We start from the raw sequence: 25,413 nt of genomic DNA, 5'->3' as shown, positions 1-25,413 counted from the left end.
TTGTGTAGTAAATGGATATCCGGGGTTCCATCATCCACTGTTGCATAGCAAGTCGGACTACGATTGTGGACCGCTGGAGGTTCAGTGTAATAGCCATCGGCAGGTGAAACGTTTCAGGGTGAAACCAGCGGTTTTTTAGGATGGCTCCTGTAACACTGCATAACGGAAATCAAAGAAGAGTGGACACGTTTGCGTTGATTCGCGTTGATGCCACCAAACAGTAGTGGGTGAAGGGGTGTAAGGAGGATCCTGGTAAGGGTCCTTAAATTCTCGGCTTTCGCGCCAGACGACGAAGCCGTCTGCCAAGAATTCCGGATCAATAATGCCCAGCTAGCAATGCCAATGCCCTTTTCTCGGAATCCGCCTCCACAACAACTTACCCGATACCCAATCCTTAGTCCCAATCCAATTCCCAAAATTCCTTCCAAAACTTTCAAAATCAAACTATACAATTCTCAGTCATCCAAGAGTTTTGGTAAAATGCAAGTTAGTGCAGTAAAGAGAAAATTTATTAAAAAAAGTACCGCGGTTCATTAAAAAATAGGCAAAAAGATTTGTGTTTTAACGTTTTGAAAATTCATTCATTTTTTCCATCAGTTATTACAAACCCTGCTCTGCCTCCTACCAGAGCTAGCTGAAAACTGAGCGACTATCGGCCGTTCTCCCGGAGCTAAAAGCTGGCCTACGGTACCGAACTAGCCGATAGTAACTCACGTCCCTGAAAGTGACGTCACTCTCTTCGTGTTCTGTTCTTGTGTGAGTCGCTCCTAACCCCTATCCGCTCCGTCTTCCCCTACTAATACAAACAGTATATTCCCTACTTGTATCGTGTGGTTTGTGGGTGTATTGTGGTTGTTTTTATCAGCGTACTTACAGTTTCTCGACGAACACCGAAGATCCTACCCGATTGCACTACCCCCTTCTGGGTGGTATCGTCCTGTCGGGACCAGTCGATCGAAATTGATCACCGGCGAGCCCGTTGGCGCACTACGAGGTCCGTGGGTGCGATCACGCGACCGATGATAATTATCCCCCGTGATCGAGCTCGGATGGGACGGGCGGTGGCGGTGAAACGGCTGGGTGGATCGTGCAGTCTGATGATGAGGGGTGGCTACTACGTGTGGCCGGCGGTCAATTTGATCCCTATGAAGGGAACGTAACATGCGGTGTGAGTCGGGGCGGGTTGCACTGGCGTTGGTGGTCTTTCCCCTTGATGGACAATCCCACGGGGCAGCGTAAATCACGTGTGACGGAGTGATTCTCGTGGGGCCAAGTCTCCCATTCGATGGCCAACGCGCTCTGGGTGTACCTATAGTGATACGAAACCACGAGGCGATAGGTACATCCAGGGATCCCTCGCCTGGGGCCGACGGCCAATTGGTGAATTCGCCTAGGGCCGTGAACCGGTCCAGATAACGCACAAACCACTCGAATTACTGCGATCCACACCTCATCCACCAATCCCAACGGTGTTTGCCACTGAAGCGTGGCCACTGCGGAACACAATCTGTTTAGAACTCAACCACACAACTTTCGTTATTTTGCCAATTACCTGATTATTTCTTCCTTCACTTTTCCAAAACGTTTTCGGCCTTTAACGACTCACTCCCTTTTCTCATCTACTATAAAATCGTTTTCCTTTAGTTAACTATAAGATTATCTTGTTTTTCAATTACTTTAACTACTCACATTTGGTTACAAAATTCTTTGCACGACTCACGATAGGTTTTTTTTATTCAAAAAGAAATCAAAATAAAAATCTGAAAAAATAAAAATTTTCCACAACGTTAAAACTTTTTTCTCTTATAATTCTTGCTACAACTTCTGCTCACATTATTTTCTTCACTTTCTAATAAATTCTTCTCACTGCACTTTTTAACTCTTGATAGAACTTTCTGACTTGGAGGTCCAAAAGGGAAAGATCAAATCGATTTTTCCGACCAGCCAAGAAACCTCATATTACTAATTCTGCTTATTTTTCTTATTTCACAGGGTTTCCGGTTTCTGGCTTGATTGCCTATTCTTCTATGTAAATTTCCTTGAATTCACATTCCCATATCGTTGGGGTTTCCTCTTATCATTTTTTCACCCACTCTTATCTCCGAATAAGCAACACATACATATATAAAACAGATTCGAGCACTTTTACATATATTAACTTTTTGCCTATCAGTAGGCGCAACGCATGAAACGCTTTCTTTTTGAAACGGCCGATTCTAAACAAATCTGCTCGTTTCAGGGGTAAGGAGGAGAATGAAACTGTTTTTACTTTCCTCCATGAAACGTCCAAATCCGAACCGGTTGGATATGCCTGCCGCTTCCTAAATGGGCCAAAATACCTGCCCGGACCAAAATACTTCCACTACCTTTGTTGACGATTTGAGCTCGGGCCATAGGAGAAATAGTGAGCCATCGCTCTATAGCAAATGGGATCAGAGACAGTTGTCTTGACACTTAATGCATGAGATGAACGCCTCTTCTCTTCCAACAACTGACAGTCATTCACAGAATATATCGTTTTGCGTATGTACACTCAAATTAATTTACTGATTGAATCTAAGTGCAAAAAGCACATAGATGACGAAGAAGAGAGAGAGAAATCAATCTATGTGCAACTGATGAAAATTAAAAGTTACTTTGTTAAATTTTATTCTTTTAATAATAAATTTAGAGTGTAGCAGCTTAAAAAGCAACCCTGCCAACATAAATTCCAAACACAGCATAACAAACGCGAAACGAGCATGGCGCGCGCAGAAGATCCAAATTTTGTCACGGAAAAGTTCTTTGTCCACCTCAAGGAATCAAGTTTGCCGACCGAATTGCTTTCTGTTTTTGAAGGTAAGAAGTTAACTTGAAACTTTAAAAACCTTTTCTACATCTGTTTTACAATTTCGATAGAATTGCACTACAACGTTGACCACTTCACCACCGTCACCAAGGACGAAGTCGTAAATGATTTGGAGGCTGCCAGAGTGCCGGAGGGAGCTGCGAATGAGACGTGCTGACCGGCAGACTGCGGGAGCTCATCATGGCATCTATGCGGATCTCCCCGGTCCATCATCATTGTTGACCGTGATGTCGCCGAATTGAGCAAACAATGGTGTAAAAATAAATCTTGAATATTTTGCAACCATCGTCAACAGTTCTCTTTATTTGGTGTTTGATAACAAATCTAGTTCGGCATAATATGTGATCGAACTGGTTAATTACTTTCCAAAACTAATCATAGAAAATGATCTGGAAAGTATATTTATAAGGACTGTTCACTTTATAAAACGGACAACTTTCTTGTGCGATATCTTTTTTATTTTTCAATAAAATCATTATCAGTTTTTTGCATAACTTTCTATAGATATTCTCAAATGTAGGAAAAATATAACATTAAGCAAAATGTTCTTTATTATGTAACTGCAGCGGTTTTCATAAAACATCAATAAAATCCCATTACTCAAAATTCGACATAACTTTCCACATACTTAACATGAACATTTTCATGAAGTTTTGAATGTATTGGAATCTTATACTATCCTACTAAAGGTAAAGCTCAATAGTTGGTCAGTAATAATGCACCAAGCAGTCTCCAGCTTGATACAGTGATTTGCCTTGTTTTCATAGAAATTATTAAGAAATGTTCATTTAAGTCCTGTGTTGCAATAGCATTACGGATTCGGCTAAAAATTTGTCTAGAGTAGTAGAATATTGCTCTCTAAATGATACAGAAGAAAAATTTGATTCAATTGCATTTTTCATCAAAAATTTAATCCATAAAGATGGTCACATTGAAACATTTCATAATTTTTGCTCCATTGATGCAGATTTTTGACTCTAGCTAATCTTGTTATTATTTATTTTCATTTAAGTTGGTCCTATGTTATTGTACACCTTATATAATAATAATCGGATGCAAAGTTTTTATTTCCAACATCATTGTTACGCAAAATTTGCATTTGGTTGCATTGTTATTTGGAAGAACCTTCAAAATACAAAACTGTTTTGATTACTGCGTCTGTAATGACGCACAGTAACCAAACCAGCAATGCTATTAAGAAGCAGTTTTCTGCATTTAAAACCACATCATTTCCACTTTCGACTGGATGCATAAAAAAATTAATTATTTAACTTTTTCATGCTCTTTTTGCTTTACAATTGAATTATATTCAAAAAATCGATTCTCACTTGAGACTTTAATATCTCAACACTTAATTTTCCAATTGAGTTTAATTTTTCCCAAAATGTTTATTACTCATGCTGCTGCAGCATGGCACATATTTTTCTGGTATTAAAAACGATATACCATATGTGAACAGTGATTTTATATATATTTTCAATTTTCAGTAATCGAAAAATTCACCTCATTTAACACCTGGCCGATTTTCTATAAAATGAAACTATTTTTATTCGATTCAAAAATGATTACTATAATGAAAGATGATGTACTGAACAACGAACCAAGAGTGGTTAAATTTGAACAACTCGTCTTCTTTTTATAGCCTTGTAAAGTTGTCCGTTTTATAAATTGAACAGTCCTTATCAGTTTGATCACAGATTATTCAAAATTTTCATTTAGTTTTACTTCAAAGTCAACTTCTAAAGCCAATAATTTTGTTATTCTTAGTAATAGGAACCAAGTGCCTCACAATTTAAAACCCATCAATTGATATTTACAAAGCAAAAGGTTCGCACATGAAATTAATCTTGACTGAATTGACAAAGTTTCGATAGGACTGCACTTAGTTTTTAAGTGCAAAAGCAATTGGTCACAATCTAAGTGCAGGGAACTTATATTTGATATGTTAATTATTCTGAGTGTACTGTTGGCGCTCTCGCCGGCGCCATATTTGCACAACATGCCTACAGTGAGTGCGGCCAACATTGCCACAGTATGCACAATATTGCTACAGTCCAACACATTTGTCCCAGAGAAAATAGGTAAAGAAGCGAAGAGTAAACAGCCGCCTGAATGGCCCGCGAAGTGCAGGGAAGCGTGAGACTCGAGATCGCGCGCGGAGCGCAGATCGGCTTCATCGTGTGATCTATTTCGATCGGCGATCTGCTACGTACTACTTGTACACGAAAGGTTTGATACATGCAGTTGTGGAACTACCTACAAAAGACTATACCTATCAAGTTTGTTACGAACCAGCGTGGGGACGGCCCAGACTACAAATAACTACACTGAGGCTATTGTTCTTCTACGTTGGCGATGAGCACTATCATCCAGGCTGCTTGTATATAATTTCAGCTGCGTTGAGGATTGATTGCGAAGCAGACGTGTGCTCTGACCGCACTGTAGGTGTAGACGTGTGGTAAACAACCTTATCGTATTAACCGCTACCACGCCACCGACGAACCGACGTGACAGTGGTGTTTCAAAACTGTCCCCCTCAATTTAACGGTCAACCAGCAAAGCGAGCGAACCCTTCTGTCAAATCAGCGTAGACGCGAACCTCTTCCTATGTTAACACACGGGGGTTTGGTATCAAGCTAGCATACCAACGCGGGCCGTTATAGAGGTGGCGATAGTGTTCGGCTATTTTTCATCATGGCGTCGCGGACAGCAAATTTGAATTTGTTTGTTCTAGCTGTCACGTCGGTTCGTCGGTGACCACGCTGCATTCATCCTGTTCTTGTAGGTAAAAAACTCTCTGCAGCAGCGCCTTTCGTCAACGCAGCTCAAAGCTGAAAATTTATTGGTCTCATTAATAATAGTTTTACCATATTATATAAGTAGCTATCGGTCTTACATTTGTTCTTCTCCCAATAACTTGTCGACACTTCTCAAATTTACAAGGGTTTATCGTGCCCCAATTCCCCTATAAGTTCACAGTAAAGGGATCAAAAATGTAAATAATGATATTCGGGAACAAGTAATAAATACTATATAGATTAATAATACCTCCTACGCTCCTACTAATCAACTTAGTACTCTTACGATCGCTACAAGAGCCTCTTCCGAATAAATTACCAATAGTAATCTGCGGCCTACAAGAATGTAATATTAGCGCTAGTCATAATCGCTTAACCTTAACAATAAACTTTCATGCCGAAAACTATTAAAGATTCGTACCAGCCGTTTCTTTTCACAGCGAGAATCGCACGCAGTCAATTGGCGAATGATTCAAACTAATTCAACAATTATTGGCTGCAGTTGGCCCGAATTCAATTAGAATTATAATAAATTTAGATTCCAATGTGCACTTGCATTTCATGCCCACTACTCAAGTCTTTTGTCTTATTTCTATTTTTCCCTGCAGCTTCCAACTCATGACGTTTCTGACAGACCGCTTTGTCTGTCATTCTTCGGGTTGTCATTGTCCTGGCGAAGCTTAGCAGTGGTGCCAGAACACATCCTAAAGCTTTGCTCAAACAGCACCAAATTAGGCAAGAAATCCATGCTTTTTGCACCATTTCAGGCTCAAGCATTCGTCATCATTTTTCGGAAAATATAAAGCAGTTTTCTCGCTGCAAATAAAAACAAGGATCTTGAAAATATATTCACTGCATTATATTCCTCATGTGGAGTACAGTGAATATATTTTCATAGCAAAAACTTTTTTGAACGAAAAAACTGCTTTCAAACGTTGATTTCAATGACGAAAAGTTCAACGTTCAGTGTAGAATTTGTACTCGCCCCGTAACGTGGGTAGATCACCTTAGAATGGTGCGTTGCGGCGTAAGACCTACCACCACATCAAATTTCGATCTTGTTAATGTTTTCATGCCTAAAGTGGCCGATCTGTGGTAAGCAGACATTCCAGGATCGAGATTTGATGTGCTTTTTTAATGTTTTGTTACTAATCCACATTTTATTTCAGGAGTAATCAGGTAAATGTTTCGCATATTTTATAAATGCTTATTAATCATGATTATCATTGTTTTTCATACAAATGTATAACAAAACATACACAACACACACTCACATACATTACATATACATACATATCCCATCTCATATTGGGAAAGGGAGGGACCATCAGGGCACCCGATTGAAGCGATTTGGACAGGAGCTTGGAACTGCCTCCTTCTTGTTGTTAACATTTCGTGGATTGAGGGCGGGCTCTTCGACCCCATCTATTGGGAGTATTCTGTCAATCGAGGGCTTGATTTTGCAGTTGTTCGTGAGAACTTTCTTCTGGAAGGAGATTCTTTTCCCCTGACGCGGGTTTCGCGCAAGTGTCTGCTTGCGGGTCCGCACAACCCTTTTTGGCCCTTCATACAGGAGAATGACTGACCACTAACAACAGCACAATCTTGATCAATTCGCTTTTCAGAATATTCCAGTGCTATAGGCAGCTGCCTTGCCACAGAGAACAGACGTTTAAGCTCGAACAAAAATACGTCGAAATCGTGTGTAAAGGATTTAAGTGCACCTCAACGCCACCAGCGGAGACTGCCCCACATATAAAATCGATTTGACCCCACGATGGCAGTGTTCATCGTTAAAATACACTAGCCCACAAAGTGACACGAGCGCAATACGGCCAAAAATGGCGAGCACTGGAAACAAAAATGACAACACAACAATGTAAGTGATGGGACGCTAGCGCCACGCAACGGGAGCATAACCACATAGGGGGTTGTGGGGCAAGATGGCCACCCTGTCTTTTAAGCATTAATTCGCAACACAAAAATATTTTCTGCATGGGTTGTGATTATAAACAATGCTTTATGTTTAAAATGTTCGAAAAAGTTACTATTAGTTTGAAAAATCTGCTATAAAATAGTGTTTGAAGTTTGAGTGTTCAAAAACAGTGTTTTCTTATAGTATCAGGCCATCTTATTTTAAGGATTAGTATTGAAATAACATTGTTTTAAAAATTATTTTGAATTTTTAGTGGTGTCTTTATGTCACTGTTGATGAGTTTCGACAATAAAATTTCAATGTTTTAAATTAATTATGTCATATAAAAAATGATAAACATATCGTAATCATTCTGGGAAAGATGGCCACCTGTGGTAAGGCCTATGTCGCCATCCAAAAATTAATCTAAAGCAGCCTTAAAACTGTTATTGATGTTTAGAGATACTGCAAAACCACAGAAAATTGCTTTTCATATTAGTTGAAGCTGTTAAAATTAACTACGATGGAGATGATACCTCAGAAAAACTTTGGAGGTCTTTGCTGTTGAACGGTGATTGGTTTCATTGAATATTTTGGCACAGGGATGGAAAATCGTAGCTAAAACCGCTATAAGGGTTCGTTACAAGACGTTGAATTACAGTATAATGCATAAAAAGAGTAGTAATGTATTTCAATCGTTTCGAGAGAAACAACAAATATATTATATAAACAATATAATTTACTTCCGCGTTCCCCATACATTGAATTGGCGAACAGCTTACAGCACCATCTAGCGTCAAACGTGGCAATCAACCTTAAATTAAACCACATATTTGCTAAATATGTTTAACCGTGTCTCCATGACATTTCCTTTTGTTATGGTCGTTAATCATATTTAGGGATGTACAAAATTCAATTTACACAAACAAAATTATGATATTGGACAAAGCAGATATTAAGTTTATAGTTTCTAACTGTCGTATATCAGTGATGGAACATACGCAATTTGACGTTTCGCAACTATCATTTTTTTCCAGAAGCATATTTGTTTTGGAAGTACCGTGCCATGCCCTAATACCGTGTGCCTCCTAATACCGTGTATTTGACAAAAAACTCAAATATTTTACTAAGTGATTTATTTTTTTAACTAAGTAATTAATTCAATCATTAGCATATTAAACCTTCTTAAGTTAGGCGTAATAAATTTGGCACATATTTACAAAAACAAGCAATTAAAAATATTCACAAAATGTGAGTGCGAAGTACCAATACACGGTATTAGGGCATGGTTCCTTTTGTGTTCCAAATACCGTGTTTCGACTAAAACTGCAAACTGAAAATATTATTGATACTTTTTTACTTTATGAATCAATTGTACAAACCTCTAGGCAACGTTTAACGCACAGATTCTTTTAAGTATGAACTTAGTATGATTGATATAGTGATGATTCAAAGAACCACCAATGTACGCGGGTTACATACACGGTATTAGGCACAATGCTATGTTTTACCATTTTGTTTTTAACAATGGTTTATACATTTGGAATACCATTAATTATATTTATTATACATAATACACAGAATAACCAATAATATAGCGTTTGAAAAATCAAGAAACACGGATAATTGATTTTTACAGGGCTCTTTGAAGTGAAGAGCATCCTTAAGGTCACGGTATTAGGGCATGGCACGGTACCGAGAAGTGAAATATTTTAATCCAATTGCTATGGCTAATGGGGATACTTGTTGGTTCATTTTGACTAAAAGTATATTGTGTGCAAAAACTATCATGCAAAGAATATGATTTTTTTTATTTAAACCCTAAACATTTTGATATTATTTATCGATAACTGAAGAGATTATTGACATCCCTAGTTCATTAATGCTGACAGCGTGTGTAATTCTGAAGGGCATACGTTTTTAGAGTGTAATAGTTGCCACGTTCGTCACAAGCGGCGCCACAAGCGCAGGATAAAGGGTCGCCAGAAATAGCTGGAAGTGAGTTATATTATTAATATAGTATATTTGGAAACAAGTTTGCTGAAAAAATACATCAAATCATAGAACATTTCCAAATAAATTTCTATCAATTTTATTTCAAACATTATCATAAAGAAAATGTTGGCAAATGCCACACCATCTGTAGGCAAAGCGTTGCGGATGATTCGACCTTGGTTTATTGAACGTTGCTTAGGGATAAAGCATACTAATTTAAAAATTTAGCTGTGTGGCCGTCTTGCCCCATATGGCAAAAGTTCTATGTCGAAAGTAACATTTTTCAAATGAATTTATTTTGCATTCGCAGTGCAAAATAAAATGCTTTTTTGTGTTAATAAGATAGAAAAGACATGAAACAAAGGGGATGAGTGTTAAATAGCCATATTCTGATGAAAGTATATGCTCCCAAGGCGCCTAAGCTTAGGGTGGCCATTTTGCCCCACAACCCCCTACTCTGATATGACCGTTACGAAGTTTTACACAAGGCAGAAAGCAAAGATAGATGTCTGTTCTCTGTGACCTTGCTACAATAGATGGTTGAACAATATCATCAATATCATCATCATTTCAGTGTAGAATTTGTACTCAGAAATCAGTCTATGGCATTAGCGTGGTGCTGACGGAGGTGGCCAACCACGCGAGTCACGGAAGGTTAAGGCAATCAGCGTTCATCACCCTTCTCTCTCAAGCAGACAAACGTTTTCGTGTAAAAACAAACCTATCCTCCTCGGGAGCGAAACAGAGAAGAGTGCCCCTGATAAAAAAGATCATAGAGATACAACAGAATGGATTGTTACAACACACTGAATTGAATGGTACTTACCATTAATTCAATTGTTTAAAACGATAGAGTAACAACAGATCTTATGGTTTTCCACCATAGCATGTATTGTAAATGTCACTTTTACAATAGAAAATGGGGGTTGTTATGTATCTTTACCATAAAAAAATCCAAATTTTCTGGAAAAAAATCAAGTCAACTACCATTCAACTTATGGTGTTTTTATTATTGAAATCTCTTGTGCCATTGATTTTATTGTACACGTATTGTAGTTCCAATACACCATTTTCAGCAGGAAAATACGTACACAATATAATTTGTTGTTGAATAGTCAAATTTATCATTATTCAATGGTAGTTTATGGTGATTTTATTGGAAATTTTATCAGGGTGATCAAGCGCCAGATAGCCTTATACCACAGAGAACTGACGTCTATCCTTGCTTTCTACCTTGTGTAAAACTTTGTAACGGTTATACCAAAGTATGTCGTTATGCTCCCGTTGCGTGGCGCTAGCATCCTATCACTTACATTGTCGTGTTGTCATTTTTGTTTCCAGGGTTCGCCGTTTTTTGCATTTGAGGGCTCGTGTCGCTTTGTGGGTTAGTGTATTTTAACGATGAACACTGCCATCGTGTGGTCGAATCGAGTTTATATGTGGGGCAGTCTCCGTTGGTGGCGTTGAGATACACTTAAATCCTTTACACACTGTTGGGGGCAACCCTACGCCACTGTCCTCTAATAGCGCGCAGCCTTTTGACTCGTCACCGACACATACCAACAGGTCAGCTGTCAAGCACTGACAGACAGCAGCTGACGCAACTTCCGATATTCTTTTCCTCAAACCATTCTTTGTAAACGAGACAAGAAGGCAGAGTCAGCTAGAAATATTCAGTGAATTGTATCAGAATCAGTATTTTAGTAAGAAACCGTCATCCTGCAGTATTAACCGATGAATTAAAACGAGGAGACCAAATGTAAGTTTGTACATTTATTTATATTTACATCGAAGCTAACAGTGAACTTTAATAAAACAGCTTTGAGCTCGCTTACTCGCATAACCACAAACATAGCGTGCTACAGAGAACTCCGAAAATTAATCCGAAATGTGTATGTGTATGTTGTTGTTATAGTTGCATGCCTCTTCGATCGCTGGAAATATTGTGAAAAAGCAGTTTGATTGCTAAGTGTTTATTCTGCATTCACAAACAGTTAAGTGCATTTTGATATGCTTGTTTTGATTAAATAGTGCATTTTTGGCCTACGTCCACGGATCGACATCATTTGCTTGTTTATTTTCTTGGAAGAACGAATGCTATCTCGCCGATGATTATTTCTACCTACACAAAGCACTTCTGATATATACATAGCCATCGCCGATCGTTTTACCGACCACCCCGCCATCTGGTCGTGAAATAGCGTATATTGTTCGTGTGGATAGGATTTACCAAACTTGAGAATGGATGATTACTGCAGCGCTTGCAAATTGGAATTCCGCACAGAAGATATTGTTGTGTCCTGCGACGGCCAATGCGAAGATCGCCGCAGTTTCCATGCAAAGTGCATGGGTCTATCCTACGACGAGGGATGCGCATGTCTACATCCAAGCATATTTTGGATGTGCGACTCCTGCAGGGATTACATCGCAAAAGGACGTTTTCGCAAAACTGCTACCGATAAGAACAGCAATGAGTACGCAGCTAAGAGTGACTTTGATATTTTGAAAACGGAAGTTAAACTAATGAGTGAAACGTTATCGAAAGTGGAAAAGAAGCTAACTGCAGAGCCTCGTACTTCAATTCGTCATCACGAAAATCTGCCTTGTCCAGACAATCAGTCTATCCCACTTGCATCTAGTTCTGTATATGTTAGTGAAATGACCGCAAACAGTTGTACCGATCCGATCAATCTTTATGTAACAAACATTGCAACTGATGTAACTGAGGATGAACTAAAGCTAATGGTTTGCGAATCCATAGGCGCGGAAGAAGTGTTAAGTGTGAAACGCTTAGTACCTCCGTGGAAAAACGTTTCCATGCTAGACTATGTATCGTACAAAGTATCTGTCGAAGCAAAATTTCGTAACTCGGCTCTGAAAAAATCGAATTGGCCTAGAGAAGTGTGGTGTCGCGAGTTTAGAGATTATTCTAATATAGCATGGCGACCTTCGCACCGGACTTTTTAAGCTCATGTATTGTTTCTTTCAATAGCAGTTTGTAGTTCTCTGTACTTAGTTTATTTCTCATGTGTCATTTGATTTGTATTTTTGTTACTGCAACATGCATTTTTTATTTATATTTAAGATAAGCAATCTGTACGACCCAGTCGAAGATGAAGTAAACAAATAAATAAGGAACGACGGTGAAAGGAAGGTTTGGAAAGACTGGAAAAAAAAAAAAAGAAACGTTCCAACACAAAACTCAAAGATTTGTTGCGAACCACGTCGGAACGGGGATTCAGGATGCCGGAGACCGACCGCTTCGACTGCCAGTTGTGCGATCTGGCCAACAATATTGACGATATGGTCCAGTGCGAAGGCTGCGGTAAGTGGTTCCACTTTGGATGTGTGGGCTTCGACGACGGCAAGAAAGAGGACCACTGGAAGTGCCAGGAATGTGCCGCGAAAACCACTCTCGGCGGCTCCGATGCAGACTGCAGTGCTCAGGTCAGCAGCGGGCACCGACAGACCGACGATTCCTCTCGGGGAACAGAAGCTATTGGGGGGCTCGTACGACTTAACCTCAAACTGCTGGAGGAGCGAAAAGCCGTCCTGCTTAGGGAGATCGAACTACAGCAGGCGGCGCATCGAACAACGAAAATTGCAGTTGGAAAAGGAGGTGTGGAAGGCGCGGTACGATATCGTGAATGCAAGGAGTGAATCAACCAGCGGTGAAGGAAACATCGGTGGTCTTGGAGACTGGATGAATCGATTGGACCAGGTTGCTGTCCGCCAGAACCAGCTAGTTTTGGCACCGGCGAGTACAGAGACGGTTGCGACTACGATGTCCGGAACAAGACTGCAACATTCCGCCACTGGAGGGATGAAATCCACCCCGCAAGCCACTTCGTCATTACCGGCCGTCGCATCGCTTTTCGGGGGCGAATTAGGTCCAGTTCAACAGCCGATTTCTACTGCGATATCAACCCAAGTGAACCTGCAACAAAGCCACCTACCTGCAAGCGTGCATCCGATGGGACAAACTACAAGCTTTGCGCACGAATTCCAGCCTGGAGGAGGAGCAAACCGTCCGGGATCATCGACGCCGATCACCACAGCAAATTGGATCAATCCAGTGACGGGTCTCACCAGCTCCACCCAGTGTCTGCCACCATCGATCAGCTCAGTTGGTCAGTTTGTCAGCTATCCGGGACAATCCGGGCACGTAAGCCAACCATACCAGGTAACAAGTAGCTTAAGCAATTTTGCTCCAGTAGGTCAGGTAGCTTATTCGCAGTATGCAAATTGTAGCGTAGGGCCAGTTTATCCCCAAATGAGCACAATAAATGCACACACGTCCTACGCTCCCTTCCCCCTCCCAACAAGCCTTCCTCAACCGAACCCACATATTTCGCAAGCACCATTTGGTGCCCAAGTGATTCCTGTCGCGAATATCGATAATTCAGCACCGACATCTCGTCAACTCGCGGCGCGACACGTTATGCCGAAAGAGCTTCCAGTGTTTAGTGGCAATTCGGAAGAGTGGCCTATGTTCTTCAGTGCTTTCAACACCTCCACGGAAGCGTGTGGTTACAGCAACGTGGAGAATCTCGGCCGGCTCCAGCGGTGCCTGAAAGGTGGGGCCTTGGAGGCAGTTCGCAGCCGTTTGCTGCTGCCTACATCGGTGCCGCAAGTGATGCAGACTTTGCAGTTGCTCTACGGGCGCCCGGAGCAAATAATCTACGCACTGCTTCAGAAGGTACGAGAGGTTCCGGTACCGAAAGCCGATAATTTGTGTACTGTAGTGGCCTTTGGGATGGCAGTGCAGAACTTCTGCGAGCATCTGGAGGCAGCGGGACAAGTGTTACATTTTTCGAACCCGGTTCTACTCCAGGAGCTCGTGGATAAGCTTCCAGCGAATCTCAAGTTAGAGTGGGTAACATTCAAGCGGCAGTTTGCGGTGGCTGACCTTCGTGTATTCAGCCGATACATGGCCAATCTGGTGTCTGCGGCCGCTGAAGTCACACTCACCCTGGACCCGAGAGGATCAAAACCGAAAAGGGAAGAAAAGCAGAAAGGTTTCGTCAACGCTCACGCTACACCACCCGGTGCAGCGATGTCCGTGAAGCCAACAGTGGAGTCCACGAAGGCAGTATCGTCGATCACCTGCCTGGTCTGTGGAAATCCGGATCATCGAGTGAAGGAGTGTAAAGTCTTCAAGAAGATGGATCCTGACGACCGTTGGAAAACTGTTCGAGACCATTTCCTGTGCCGGATCTGCCTCGGGAAGCATGGTAGAAAGCCATGTCGATCCGCAGCCCGATATGACGTGCAGGGCTGCCAAATGCGCCATCATCCACTTCTACACAGTTACTCGGCAAGTCCGTCGACCCCGGCCAAGCCGACACCACAAGGAAGCGAGACGGTGCCACGCAGCACCCCTACCGAAGGCGTAAACGCTCATCACACCCAGAGCTCCACGCTGTTCCGCATGTTGCCGGTGCGACTGTTCAGCAAGGGCAGGAGCATCGAAACACTAGCTTTTATCGATGAAGGGTCGTCCGTCACGCTTCTGGAGAAGGGCATAGCGGACGCTTTGCAGGCTGAAGGAACGGAAATGCGTCTTTGCCTAACCTGGACGAGCAATATCAGCCGAGAAGAGGAAGGTTCGCGCCAAGTGGAAGTAGAGATTTCCGGAATAGGGGGAGGCAAACGGTATCCGCTGAAGGATGTCAGAACCGTAGAATCCTTGGCATTGCCGGTACAGACGCTGCGCTACAACGAGCTCGCCGACCGGTTCGAACACCTACGAAAGCTGCCGGTCACGGACTTCGAATCTACGGCTCCAGGAATACTCATTGGAGCGAAGAACACGCACCTCACAGCCACTCAACAAATACGAGAAGGTCGCGTAGGAGAACCGATCGCGGCGAAGACCCGCCTCGGATGGGCTATCTACGGATCAATGCCAAACGGGACGAATTTCGCGAGTTGCAACCTGCACATTTGTGGCTGCGATTCTGATAACAGTCTGCACGAGCTAGTGAAGCAGTACTTCACGGTGGAGAATGTAGGCGTTTCGATAGATCGAAGTCCTGAATCAGACGAAGACAAGCGGGCAAGGACTCTACTGGAGAAAACAACGAGGCGAGTCGAAGGCGGATTCGAGACCGGGCTTCTGTGGCGCTACGAACACGTAGAGTTTCCCGATAACTACGCCATGGCTGCACGACGGTTACGCTGCTTGGAAAAGCGGTTCATTGCTGATCCAGCCCTATTCGAGAACGTCCAGCGTCAGATAGCGCAGTATCAGCAGAAGGGCTACATCCACGAGGCGACGGAGGAGGAGCTGGCTACGGCCGACCCAAGACGGTTGTGGTACCTTCCTGTCGGAATAGTACGACACCCGAAGAAGCCAAACAAGATTCGGATCGTGTGGGACGCAGCGGCAACGGTGGATGGTGTTTCCCTGAACAGCATGTTGCTGAAAGGACCGGATCTGGTTCAACCATTGCCGGATGTTCTCTGTGGATTTCGGGAACGAAAAGTAGCAGTGGTGGGAGATATTATGGAAATGTTCCATCAACTGAAGATCCGCCTAGAAGACCGATACAGTCAGCTTTTTCTCTGGCCCGGTGATCCCGGGAATTCTCCAAAGACATTCGTAATCGACGTAGCGACATTCGGCTCCACCAGCTCCCCATGCTCGGCGCAATACGTGAAAAACGTGAACGCAATCGAACACGCAGAGGAATACCCGAGAGCAGCGGAGGCGATTGTGCGCCGACATTACGTCGACGATTATCTGCAGAGCTTCGACAGCGAGGAAGAAGCGTGTCAGGTTGTAGAAGAGGTCAAATTAGTGCATCGGCGTGGCGGATTCACCATTCGCAACTGGCTCTCGAACTCGTCGACAGTTCTCAGACGGGTCGGGGAAACTGAGGCCGCTTCAATGAAGATCGTCAGCGAAAACTCCCAGATAGAACGTGTACTGGGCATGCAGTGGAAGGCAATTGAGGACGTACTCGTGTTCTCCAGCGAAATCGACGTGGAGACAGTCATTCCGACCAAGCGAAGCATCCTGCGGTGCGCGATGAGCCAGTTCGATCCGCTGGGGCTTCTTTCCCACTTCCTCATCCATGGTCGCGTTATTATCCAGGATATCTGGCGTACGAAAGCTGGATGGGACGACACGGTGGATGAGCAGATCCTGCTGCGATGGCGTTCATGGACCGCCAAGTTCAAGGAGCTGGAAGAGGTGCGAATACCACGCGCCTATTTCCCGGGCGTGACAGTGTCCGACATTGAAGATCTGCAGCTCCACGTTTTCGTCGATGGCAGTGAGACTGCCTATGCGTGCGCCGCCTATTTTAGGGCCACTATTCAAGGGAAGTATCATTGCGCACTCGTCGGAGGAAAAGCGAAAGTTGCACCGATTAAAGCTCTCTCGATCCCGAGGTTGGAACTCCAGGCCGCATTGATAGGCTGCAGGCTTATGAAAACTCTTTGCAACAGTCATAGCCTGTCGATATCGCAGCGAGTGTTTTGGACCGACTCGAAGACCGTGCTCGCCTGGATACATTCCGACCACCGCCGCTACCGACAGTTTGTTGCCTGTAGAATAGGAGAGATTCTCTCCAAGTCCAATGCCGTAGAGTGGCGATACGTTCCATCGAAGGCCAATGTTGCAGACGATGGCACGAAGTGGGCCAGTGGACCGAATCTGAAAACCGACAGCCGTTGGTTTAGAGGACCGGATTTCCTGTGGAAGTCTGAGGAGCTGTGGCCACGTCAGACTGAACCCGAAGCAACGACCGTCGAGATCAGGCCGTGCAACGTTCACCTTACGGTGGAGCATTACGAAGTCATCGAATGGAGCCGCTTCTCTAAATTCGAAAGGCTAAAACGGACTGTTGCCTACATATATCGCTTCGCAGACAACTGCCGGTGGAAGGCGACGAAGCTGCCGTTACAGAGCTCGCATATCACCAACGAGGAACTCAACAAAGCTGAAAACGCACTGTGGCGGCTAACGCAGCAAGACGCGTACCCTGAAGAGATGGTTGAGCTACAGAAAGCGAAGGAAGGACAGAAGCCGAAACTGAACCGAACCAGCCGGATCTACAAGTTGTCTCCGTTCATCGACGAGTGTGGCGTAGTCCGAATGGACACCCGAATCGTTGGAGCGATTTTCGTACCGTTTGACACCAAATACCCAATAATTCTTCCGAAAGGACACCGCCTGACCAAGCTGGTCGTCGAGTGGTACCATCGGCTCTACTTGCACGCAAACAATGAGACGGTCATCAATGAAGTACGACAGCGCTTCCATGTTCCCTGCCTGCGTGCACTGGTGCGGAATCTGACGAAGACTTGTATGCAGTGTAAGATCTCTAAGGCCAAACCGTTGTGTCCGCGTGAGGCACCACTACCAAAGGCCCGCCTTAGTCCGTACACCCGCCCTTTCAGCTACGTTGGGCTGGACTACTTCGGCCCCATTCAGGTCAAGATCGGACGTTCCTTGGTCAAACGGTGGGTGGCGTTATTTACGTGCCTCACCATCCGGGCTGTTCACCTGGAAGTGGTGCATTCCCTGTCCACCGAGGCTTGTAAGATGGCGATTCGGCGGTTCGTCGTGCGACGAGGCGCGCCCCTAGAAATCAGAAGCGATAACGGTACCAATTTCCTGGGTGCCAGCCACGAGTTACAGCAGCAGATCAGAGAGATGAATCAGGAACTGTCAGCCGTCTTCACCAACGCAGTTACCAAGTGGGTGTTCAACCCGCCGTCAGCCCCGCACATGGGTGGATCGTGGGAGAGGCTTGTCAGGTCGATCAAAATAGCCTTTTCCAGCCTCTCGACCACCAGAAATCCCGATGACGAGACTCTTCTCACGTTGATGATCGAAGCGGAAGGAATAGTCAATTCTAGACCACTGACGTTCGTACCGCTGGAGTCAGAATCTCAGGCAGCCCTTACTCCAAACCACTTTTTGCTGCTGAGTTCGCAGGGAGTTTCTCAACCTCCGATGGCTATTCCAGATCATCCAGAGTCCTTAAGGACGAACTGGCGATTGACGACGAACCTGGTGAATCAATTCTGGCATCGTTGGGTGCGGGAGTACCTCCCGACTATCGCTGGACGTACGGAGAGGCCAAGGAGCCGAAAGTCGGAGATCTAGCTGTCGTCGTTGATCCATCGGTCCGGAACGGATGGCTGCGTGGGCGGATTCTTTCCGCTATTAAGCCTGGAGCACATAGCGTCCGTTCCGTCGAGGTTTGCGTTTTTTTGACAGTTTCCCCATAGGAAATGTGTCAAACTAGTGTCACGCACACGCAAACGTATGCATTGTGTGGGGCACTTTACAGGACGAGACGGACGGTGCAGACAAGTTTTAGTGAAAACCAGTGGAGGAGTGCTGCGGCGGCCTGTTACGAAGGTTGCTATCCTGGACGTCAAGGCAGCGGATGAAGAAGCTAGCGGTAACGCAGTACCACCGGAAGTGATGGACCTGCATTACGGGTCGGGGGATGTTGGGGGCAACCCTACGCCACTGTCCTCTAATAGCGCGCAGCCTTTTGACTCGTCACCGACACATACCAACAGGTCAGCTGTCAAGCACTGACAGACAGCAGCTGACGCAACTTCCGATATTCTTTTCCTCAAACCATTCTTTGTAAACGAGACAAGAAGGCAGAGTCAGCTAGAAATATTCAGTGAATTGTATCAGAATCAGTATTTTAGTAAGAAACCGTCATCCTGCAGTATTAACCGATGAATTAAAACGAGGAGACCAAATGTAAGTTTGTACATTTATTTATATTTACATCGAAGCTAACAGTGAACTTTAATAAAACAGCTTTGAGCTCGCTTACTCGCATAACCACAAACATAGCGTGCTACAGAGAACTCCGAAAATTAATCCGAAACGTTCCAACACACACGATTTGAACGAATTATTGTTCGAGCCTCAACGTCTGTTCTCTTTGCTTATACTATAAATCTAGTACTTCACCGATCGTGTAAAATACGATTATGCCTTTTTCTACACTGAGAGGAGCCTTGCAGTAATGACAAGCATAAAAATGTTTTTAAATTTACCATGGCAAAACATGATCATCGATCCACCAACGCTTCTTGTGTGCGTTTTGTTTCTTCTCACATCAACCGGTTCGATAGCTGAGTGGTAGCGTGCGAGCCTGGTGATGTCAAGGTTCTTGGTTCGAATCCGGTTGCCAACAGAAACTTTTTTTAATTGAAAATCGAGTCCATGGTAAAATTGAAAACATAATTCTATTGAATTAAAACGAAACTCAGTCTGCACAAATTTAGTGGCGTTGTGCATTTAAATTGACCCTCAGAATAGTAATTTTCACCGCAAGCCGCCGTTCAGTGTACTGTTACGCTAGCGGTTTGCTTGTTGAGTTGGCCCTTTGTTAATACAGTGCAAAACTGACTGATCGATCACTGCATACCATCCTTATCTTCGAAAACGAAAACAAAACGGAACGGCGCGAATCAAAAACTTGTAATTGTAATTCGACAATGATTTTTCATAAGGGCCTAACTGACTTGATCGATTTCTCTTCGTCGACTCTCTCTTTCGCTAATAACTTGATGAAAACGAACAAAATCATTATTATTTTTGTTTCTATAGCAAGATGTAGTCATCTCCTTCGCATTTCAATCAAAAAATTTTGGGAAAACTCAATACACATTCTGTAATAACACAAAGAGAGGATCGATGAAGAGAAATCGAAAATGTCATTTAGGCCCTAATGAAGAATCAGTGTCGAATTGTATTTATTGATCGAACGTAAACCAGTTTATAATTATCGGGTCAAGGAAAAACAACTAAGGAATTTTACATGGAGAGCATCAATGAATAGCAATTATAGCGGATTAATTACTTCAAAAAACTAATAAGTTTTTCAAATAATAATATCAAGCTAAGGTTTAATTTAAAATTAAAATCAGTGTACCGAACCTAACTGAAATGCCACGTTCGAGTGGAACCCTGTCGCAGACATCTGCGGCGAGAGGCGGACCCGGTCCTTGTAACCGCGCCGGACCAAGCCAGTCCCAACCGGCTCGTCCGACCGGAGCAAGCCAAAAGCCGCCACAAGAGAATGGATCCTCGTCTTCGGTCGATGTCGAGCTGGACCACATGGTGATCAATCTGGTGAAAACGGTTCTGAACCTGTCGGTCAACAAGCACCTGATCAAGAAAGCGGATTTGGTGAAGAATGCCCTCGGAGGAAACGGTCGGCTGTTCGCCAAGGTCATCGAGCAAGCCAAGGAGGAGCTGGCGGATGTGAGACGTGATGTTCCAATGGATTTACTTACTAGTAAGCCAAAAGTACTGAGCTATTTGCTTCTTCCAGGTCTTCGGATACAAGCTGGTGGAAACTGAGCGAAACAAGAGTTTCATTTTGGTGTCGACCGTTACTTGCGGATCCGTCATGGATATGAGTGAGGATTACCGACGAAAGTACACACTGCTCTATCTGGTTCTGGGTTACATCTACATGAAGAACGGTGACGTGTCCGAGCAGGGCCTGTGGGACTTTTTGGCCAAGCTGAACATCTCCGACGAAGGGGAGCACTCGTTCTTTGGGGATGTTCGCAAGCTGATCACGGAAACGTTCGTCAAGCAAGCCTATCTGGTCCGGACCAAGCAGGTGGTCGAGGGGATGAATGACGATCGGTTCTTCTACGGATGGGGAGCTCGAGCCGAGCACGAATTGAGCAAGAAGGACATTCTGGAGTCGATCTGTAAGCTGATGGGGAAGCCGTCGATTTGCTACATCACGCAGCACGCGGCTGCTTATGGGCTGAACGACGACGATGAGGGTGACGATTCCATGGATGTCACACAGAACTGAGTTAAATTTGTAGAAATCTAAGTACCTGCTAAATGTTTTAAATAAAAAGCGTAATTGTTAAAGAACAAAGCGAAAGTTTTATTCAATTTATATAACTTTCGGTCCAAACAGTGCTGATTGTTTCACGAACTCGTCCAGTTTCGTTTTGAACAGTTCCGATGTGACGGGGGTTCCGATGGTCCACAGTGGATTCCGCACCACGTATTCAACCCAAATCTGAAAGTATTTGATTCATTGAACAACTGAGCTTCTCTCCCCGTTGGAAGAATTCGCTCACCTTACTGTACAGCTGCAGGAGAAACTCCTTGATCCCGGTCGCGGTCGTGTCCGTGTTCAGCACGAACTTTAACCCGGAGGACACCTCCACGAAATGCAGTGCGTACTTGTTGGTTTTGTAGTAGAGGAAGCCTTCCTTCGGATCGATGGGGGAGATTTTGTTCACGAAGGATTTCAGCGAGAATAGCATTCCGTACATCAGCTTGGCTTCCTAATTTCGGAGATTCAGTGATTAGGGTAGTGTTTAGATTAGCCTTCAGGATACTTACCTCATCTTTTGTTATTCCGGATTGTTTCAACCGGTTCCACTCGCCGTAGTACAGCAGCGTGCCGTATTTGTCGAAAATGTACAAATTGTAAATCATATTGACCTAAATATTCAGAAATTTCACTATTTTTTGGGGAATTTTGCTTGTAATCGTCACTCTGAAAGTTTGTTTTGATAAGCAGTCATCAATTTTCTATTTTGTAGCAGCGCACGGGTGTCGCTTTGGAGAAACGTCGCGCTACATCATCTGACTAGTCGACCAAAATCAAAATCGATAAGGCCAGCATTTCTCAAAGTGGACGGAATCGCCCCCCTTGGTTTCGAAAATAACCAAAACGAAAATCTACACGGAGAAATCAAACTACCTAATTTTTGGGTCGATTTTACTCAAAGCTGAGTATATCGAATAAACTAGTTACTCAAAATTAGGTTGTTTTCCCTCTTTCCCCCACCGATGTTGTCAAAAACAAACAGAGATGCATCTACCCAATGGGGGTCCTTGAGCCCAATAAGCCAATTTTGAGTAAATGTAGGTATACTCAAATTTGGGTTGAATGAGGGGGGGTCTTGGGTTGAATTTACCTACTCTTAAGTATATTTTTTTGCTGTAGGTAAAGGCAATTTACCTAGTATGAGTTTAATCGATTTACTCAAATTTGGCTTATTGGGCGGAACTATGGGATTGCGTCAAAAGAACTCAATTTTGTGTAGTTTGGCGGTTCCGTGTAGGGGCGCTAGGCAGAGCCGTAGCGTGCAGTTGGCCAGGTTGGCCCCCGCCAAGGGCGTCAGCCTCAGAGGGGCGCCAAAAACGCCTGACGCTAAAAGCAAACAGGAACACGCAGAAAAATGGCGCTTGTTTAAAACAATAAAACGCATGGTTGATTTTCAAACTGAGAATTTACTTATTTCAAAGTTATATTTCTTTGTTTTCATTTAGAGTTTATCGATAAAAACAACCGATTACCATCATTTCATATAATGTCAAAAATTTCATTTGTTTCAACAAAATAAAAACCATAAACATGGTCCGAAAGTACTCACACATCTATAAAATGCTTACCCCAACATCGCCACAACAAAGAAGGTGTAGCAAATCCATCACGCCAACTTCCAAGTGCAGCTTTGGCCGTGATGGATAACGCGCAGGTACTCACGACAGCATCCACAAAAAGTTGATCGGTTTCGCCTTTTTTGTCTTTTTTTTAGTCGTTCTCCTCCCCATCCGCTTACCGACGGTCTAAAAAATAGATTTCCGAGCTGCCGCAGTTGCTGCCGTCACCAACACAATCACATTCCGGGTTTGTTAGTGGCAAAAGTGCAAGGGGCCAGACACGTACAATTCGTGGCTTAGGGTCTGTGTCAATTGGCGAATTAAAATTAATTTTTACTTAAATTTGACAGTTCGACACTTAAACTTGACAGTTTTCCTAAGGAAATAATTATCGAACTGTCAAGTTTAAGTGAAAATTAATTTTAATTCGCCAATTGACACAGGCCCTTAGTATATTATAGTATACTGCAATAGATTAGTGCATCGTAGCAAACTCTGCAGCCGATTTTTTCGATAAACAATGTTTGATTTTTGATTCATCTGTCACAGCCTTGATTTCAGCCAGTACGATGACTTTGATGGTAATACATTAATTTACAATAGTATACATTAATGTATTAATATACCGCAAATATACTAAGGGGCTGTCCATAAACCACGTGGTCATTTTTTTGGGACTTCTTAACCCCCCCCCCCCCCCGTGGTCATTAGTCCTTACAAAAATTTTTATTCGTCCATACAAAATGGTCATTGGCCGAACCCCCCCCCCCCCCCCTCATGACCACGTGGTTTATGGACAGCCCCTAATATACTTCTAATACACTCATTATGCTAATACATGTCTAGCCCCTTGCAAAAGTGCAGTCGTTTGAATCAATCCATTATTTCATGTTGAAAACACCATATCTCTGTTTGTTTTAACAAACTGTCAAAAATTTCGACAAATGAATATATTTGTATTATCAAACAATAGAACAGTTCAGTTTAAACTAGAAATCAGTTTGTCACTATAGTAAACTAAAAAATCGGTTGATTTGAACTAGAATTTAATAGGACGCAATCAGTGAAGTACTAGATTGAAAGTAGTGAGCTGGATTTTTGTATGGTGAGATGATCAGTTCTCCATTTCTGCAATGAAATGGTGCAAACAGCGTGGGTTATATGATTTCTTGCCTAATTTGATGCTGTTTGAGCAAAACTTTGGGTAACTGTGTTGTTGAAATGGCAAGAAATAAATAATACAACATCACAGTTACCCAAACTTTTGCTCAAATAGCATCAAATTAGGCAAGAAATCATATAACCCACGCTGTTTGGACCATTTCATTACAGAAATGGAGAACTGATCATCTCACCATACAAAAATCCAGCTCACTACTTTCAATCTAGTACTTCACTGATTGCTTCCTATTGCGTTTACAATTTATTTTTCTGCGTGAAGAATGTTATCAAGATTTCACTTTTTAAAGTATCTATTGCATCTAGCTTTGCTTTATAGACGAGGGGCGATTCACTGTACTGAGTTACTGAGTTGAAAATACACAAATGAAAGTAATGCACAAAAATACATAAATACACGATAATTTCAAAACTGAACGAAAAATACACAACATTCGAAAAAAGTACACAAAAATACATCAATACACGATTAATTCGTAATTGAAATAAAAATACACAAATACACCATATTCGAAAAAATGCACAAATTCAGAATAAAATGCAAAAATGCTCCATTGCATGAAAAATACAATAAAAGTTCAAATTTGATAAAAATTTGCAAATATGACGGAATTGCTTGTGCAATGCCCGAATTCGGGAATAATGTGACGATTTCGTGAGAAAACGCGTGAAATTTCATAAAGTGTGATATTTACACACACCCGGACTGGCAAACGACTTGACGCTGGATTAAAGCCAAACTTCCGGAGGAAATGATAAATATACTTCCCTGAACATAATCCGTCAACAAACAGTATCAGAAACTTGTAATAGGAGGCAATCAGTGAAGTACTAGATTGAAAGTAGTGAGCTGGATTTTTGTATGGTGAGATGATCAATTCTCCATTTCTGCAATGAAATGGTGCAAACAGCGTAGGTTATATGATTTATTGGCTAATTTGATGCTATTTGAGCAAAAGTTTGAATAACTGTGTTGTTGTATTATTTTTTCCTGCAACTTTAACAACACAGTTATCCAAACTTTTGCTCAAACAGCATCAAATTAGTCAATAAATCATATAACCCACGCTGTTTGCACCATTTCATTGCAGAAATGGAGAATTGATCATCTCGCCATACAAAAATCCAGCTCACTACTTTCAATCTAGTACTTCACTGATTGCCTCCTATTGAAAATAAATCATTGTGTGGAGCTTATGTGAATGTTGCCTAGTACGATGCGCAGTTGTAGTGTCAAAGTGTGTGTGATACAATGTTT

The 25,413-nt window shown here is 42.9% G+C and overlaps 3 protein-coding genes and 1 long non-coding RNA gene across 4 annotated transcripts; 3 read left to right on the top strand and 1 right to left on the bottom strand.

The window, feature by feature from the left end:
* The first annotated feature begins 2,534 nt into the window (after positions 1-2,534).
* LOC134289592 (uncharacterized) lies at positions 2,535-3,135 on the top strand. The gene is made up of 2 exons (XR_009998570.1): positions 2,535-2,838; positions 2,899-3,135. It is a non-coding gene; the product is annotated as an uncharacterized LOC134289592 (long non-coding RNA).
* Positions 3,136-13,259: 10,124 nt separating this feature from the next.
* On the top strand, positions 13,260-18,677 carry LOC134288612 (uncharacterized). Its single transcript, XM_062853974.1, has one exon. The coding sequence runs from the start codon at positions 13,260-13,262 to the stop codon at positions 18,675-18,677; it is 5,418 nt and encodes a 1,805-aa protein (XP_062709958.1).
* Positions 18,678-20,460: 1,783 nt separating this feature from the next.
* On the top strand, positions 20,461-21,424 carry LOC109405395 (non-structural maintenance of chromosomes element 3 homolog). The gene is made up of 2 exons (XM_019678455.3): positions 20,461-20,810; positions 20,881-21,424. The coding sequence occupies exons 1-2, from the start codon at positions 20,493-20,495 to the stop codon at positions 21,379-21,381; spliced, it is 819 nt and encodes a 272-aa protein (XP_019534000.3). The 5' UTR covers positions 20,461-20,492; the 3' UTR covers positions 21,382-21,424.
* Positions 21,425-21,435: 11 nt separating this feature from the next.
* Positions 21,436-22,107, bottom strand: LOC109405396 (trafficking protein particle complex subunit 1). Its single transcript, XM_019678456.3, has 3 exons — positions 21,927-22,107; positions 21,659-21,868; positions 21,436-21,597 (listed from the first exon to the last, which is right to left on the bottom strand). The coding sequence occupies exons 1-3, from the start codon at positions 22,020-22,022 to the stop codon at positions 21,469-21,471; spliced, it is 435 nt and encodes a 144-aa protein (XP_019534001.1). The 5' UTR covers positions 22,023-22,107; the 3' UTR covers positions 21,436-21,468.
* Positions 22,108-25,413: the final 3,306 nt, after the last annotated feature.

This window comes from Aedes albopictus, chromosome 1 (assembly GCF_035046485.1).
Source record: "Aedes albopictus strain Foshan chromosome 1, AalbF5, whole genome shotgun sequence".
In the NCBI taxonomy this organism is placed as follows: Eukaryota; Metazoa; Arthropoda; class Insecta; order Diptera; family Culicidae; genus Aedes; species Aedes albopictus.
The sequence above is the reverse complement of the archived record's forward strand: the minus strand, read 5'-3'. Positions and strand labels throughout refer to the sequence as shown.

Bases quoted from the DNA above. Each gene is read 5' to 3' on its own strand.
- LOC109405396 (XM_019678456.3), bottom strand. From the start codon at position 22,022: ATGATTTACAATTTGTACATTTTCGACAAATACGGCACGCTGCTGTAC. The intron at 21,869-21,926 runs GTAAGTATCCTG...CTCCGAAATTAG, and splicing joins CCGGAATAACAAAAGATGAG to GAAGCCAAGCTGATGTACGG. The intron at 21,598-21,658 runs GTGAGCGAATTC...AAATACTTTCAG, and splicing joins TCCTGCAGCTGTACAGTAAG to ATTTGGGTTGAATACGTGGT.
- LOC109405395 (XM_019678455.3), top strand. From the start codon at position 20,493: ATGCCACGTTCGAGTGGAACCCTGTCGCAGACATCTGCGGCGAGAGGC. The intron at 20,811-20,880 runs GTGAGACGTGAT...TGCTTCTTCCAG, and splicing joins CCAAGGAGGAGCTGGCGGAT to GTCTTCGGATACAAGCTGGT.
- LOC134288612 (XM_062853974.1), top strand. From the start codon at position 13,260: ATGAATCGATTGGACCAGGTTGCTGTCCGCCAGAACCAGCTAGTTTTG.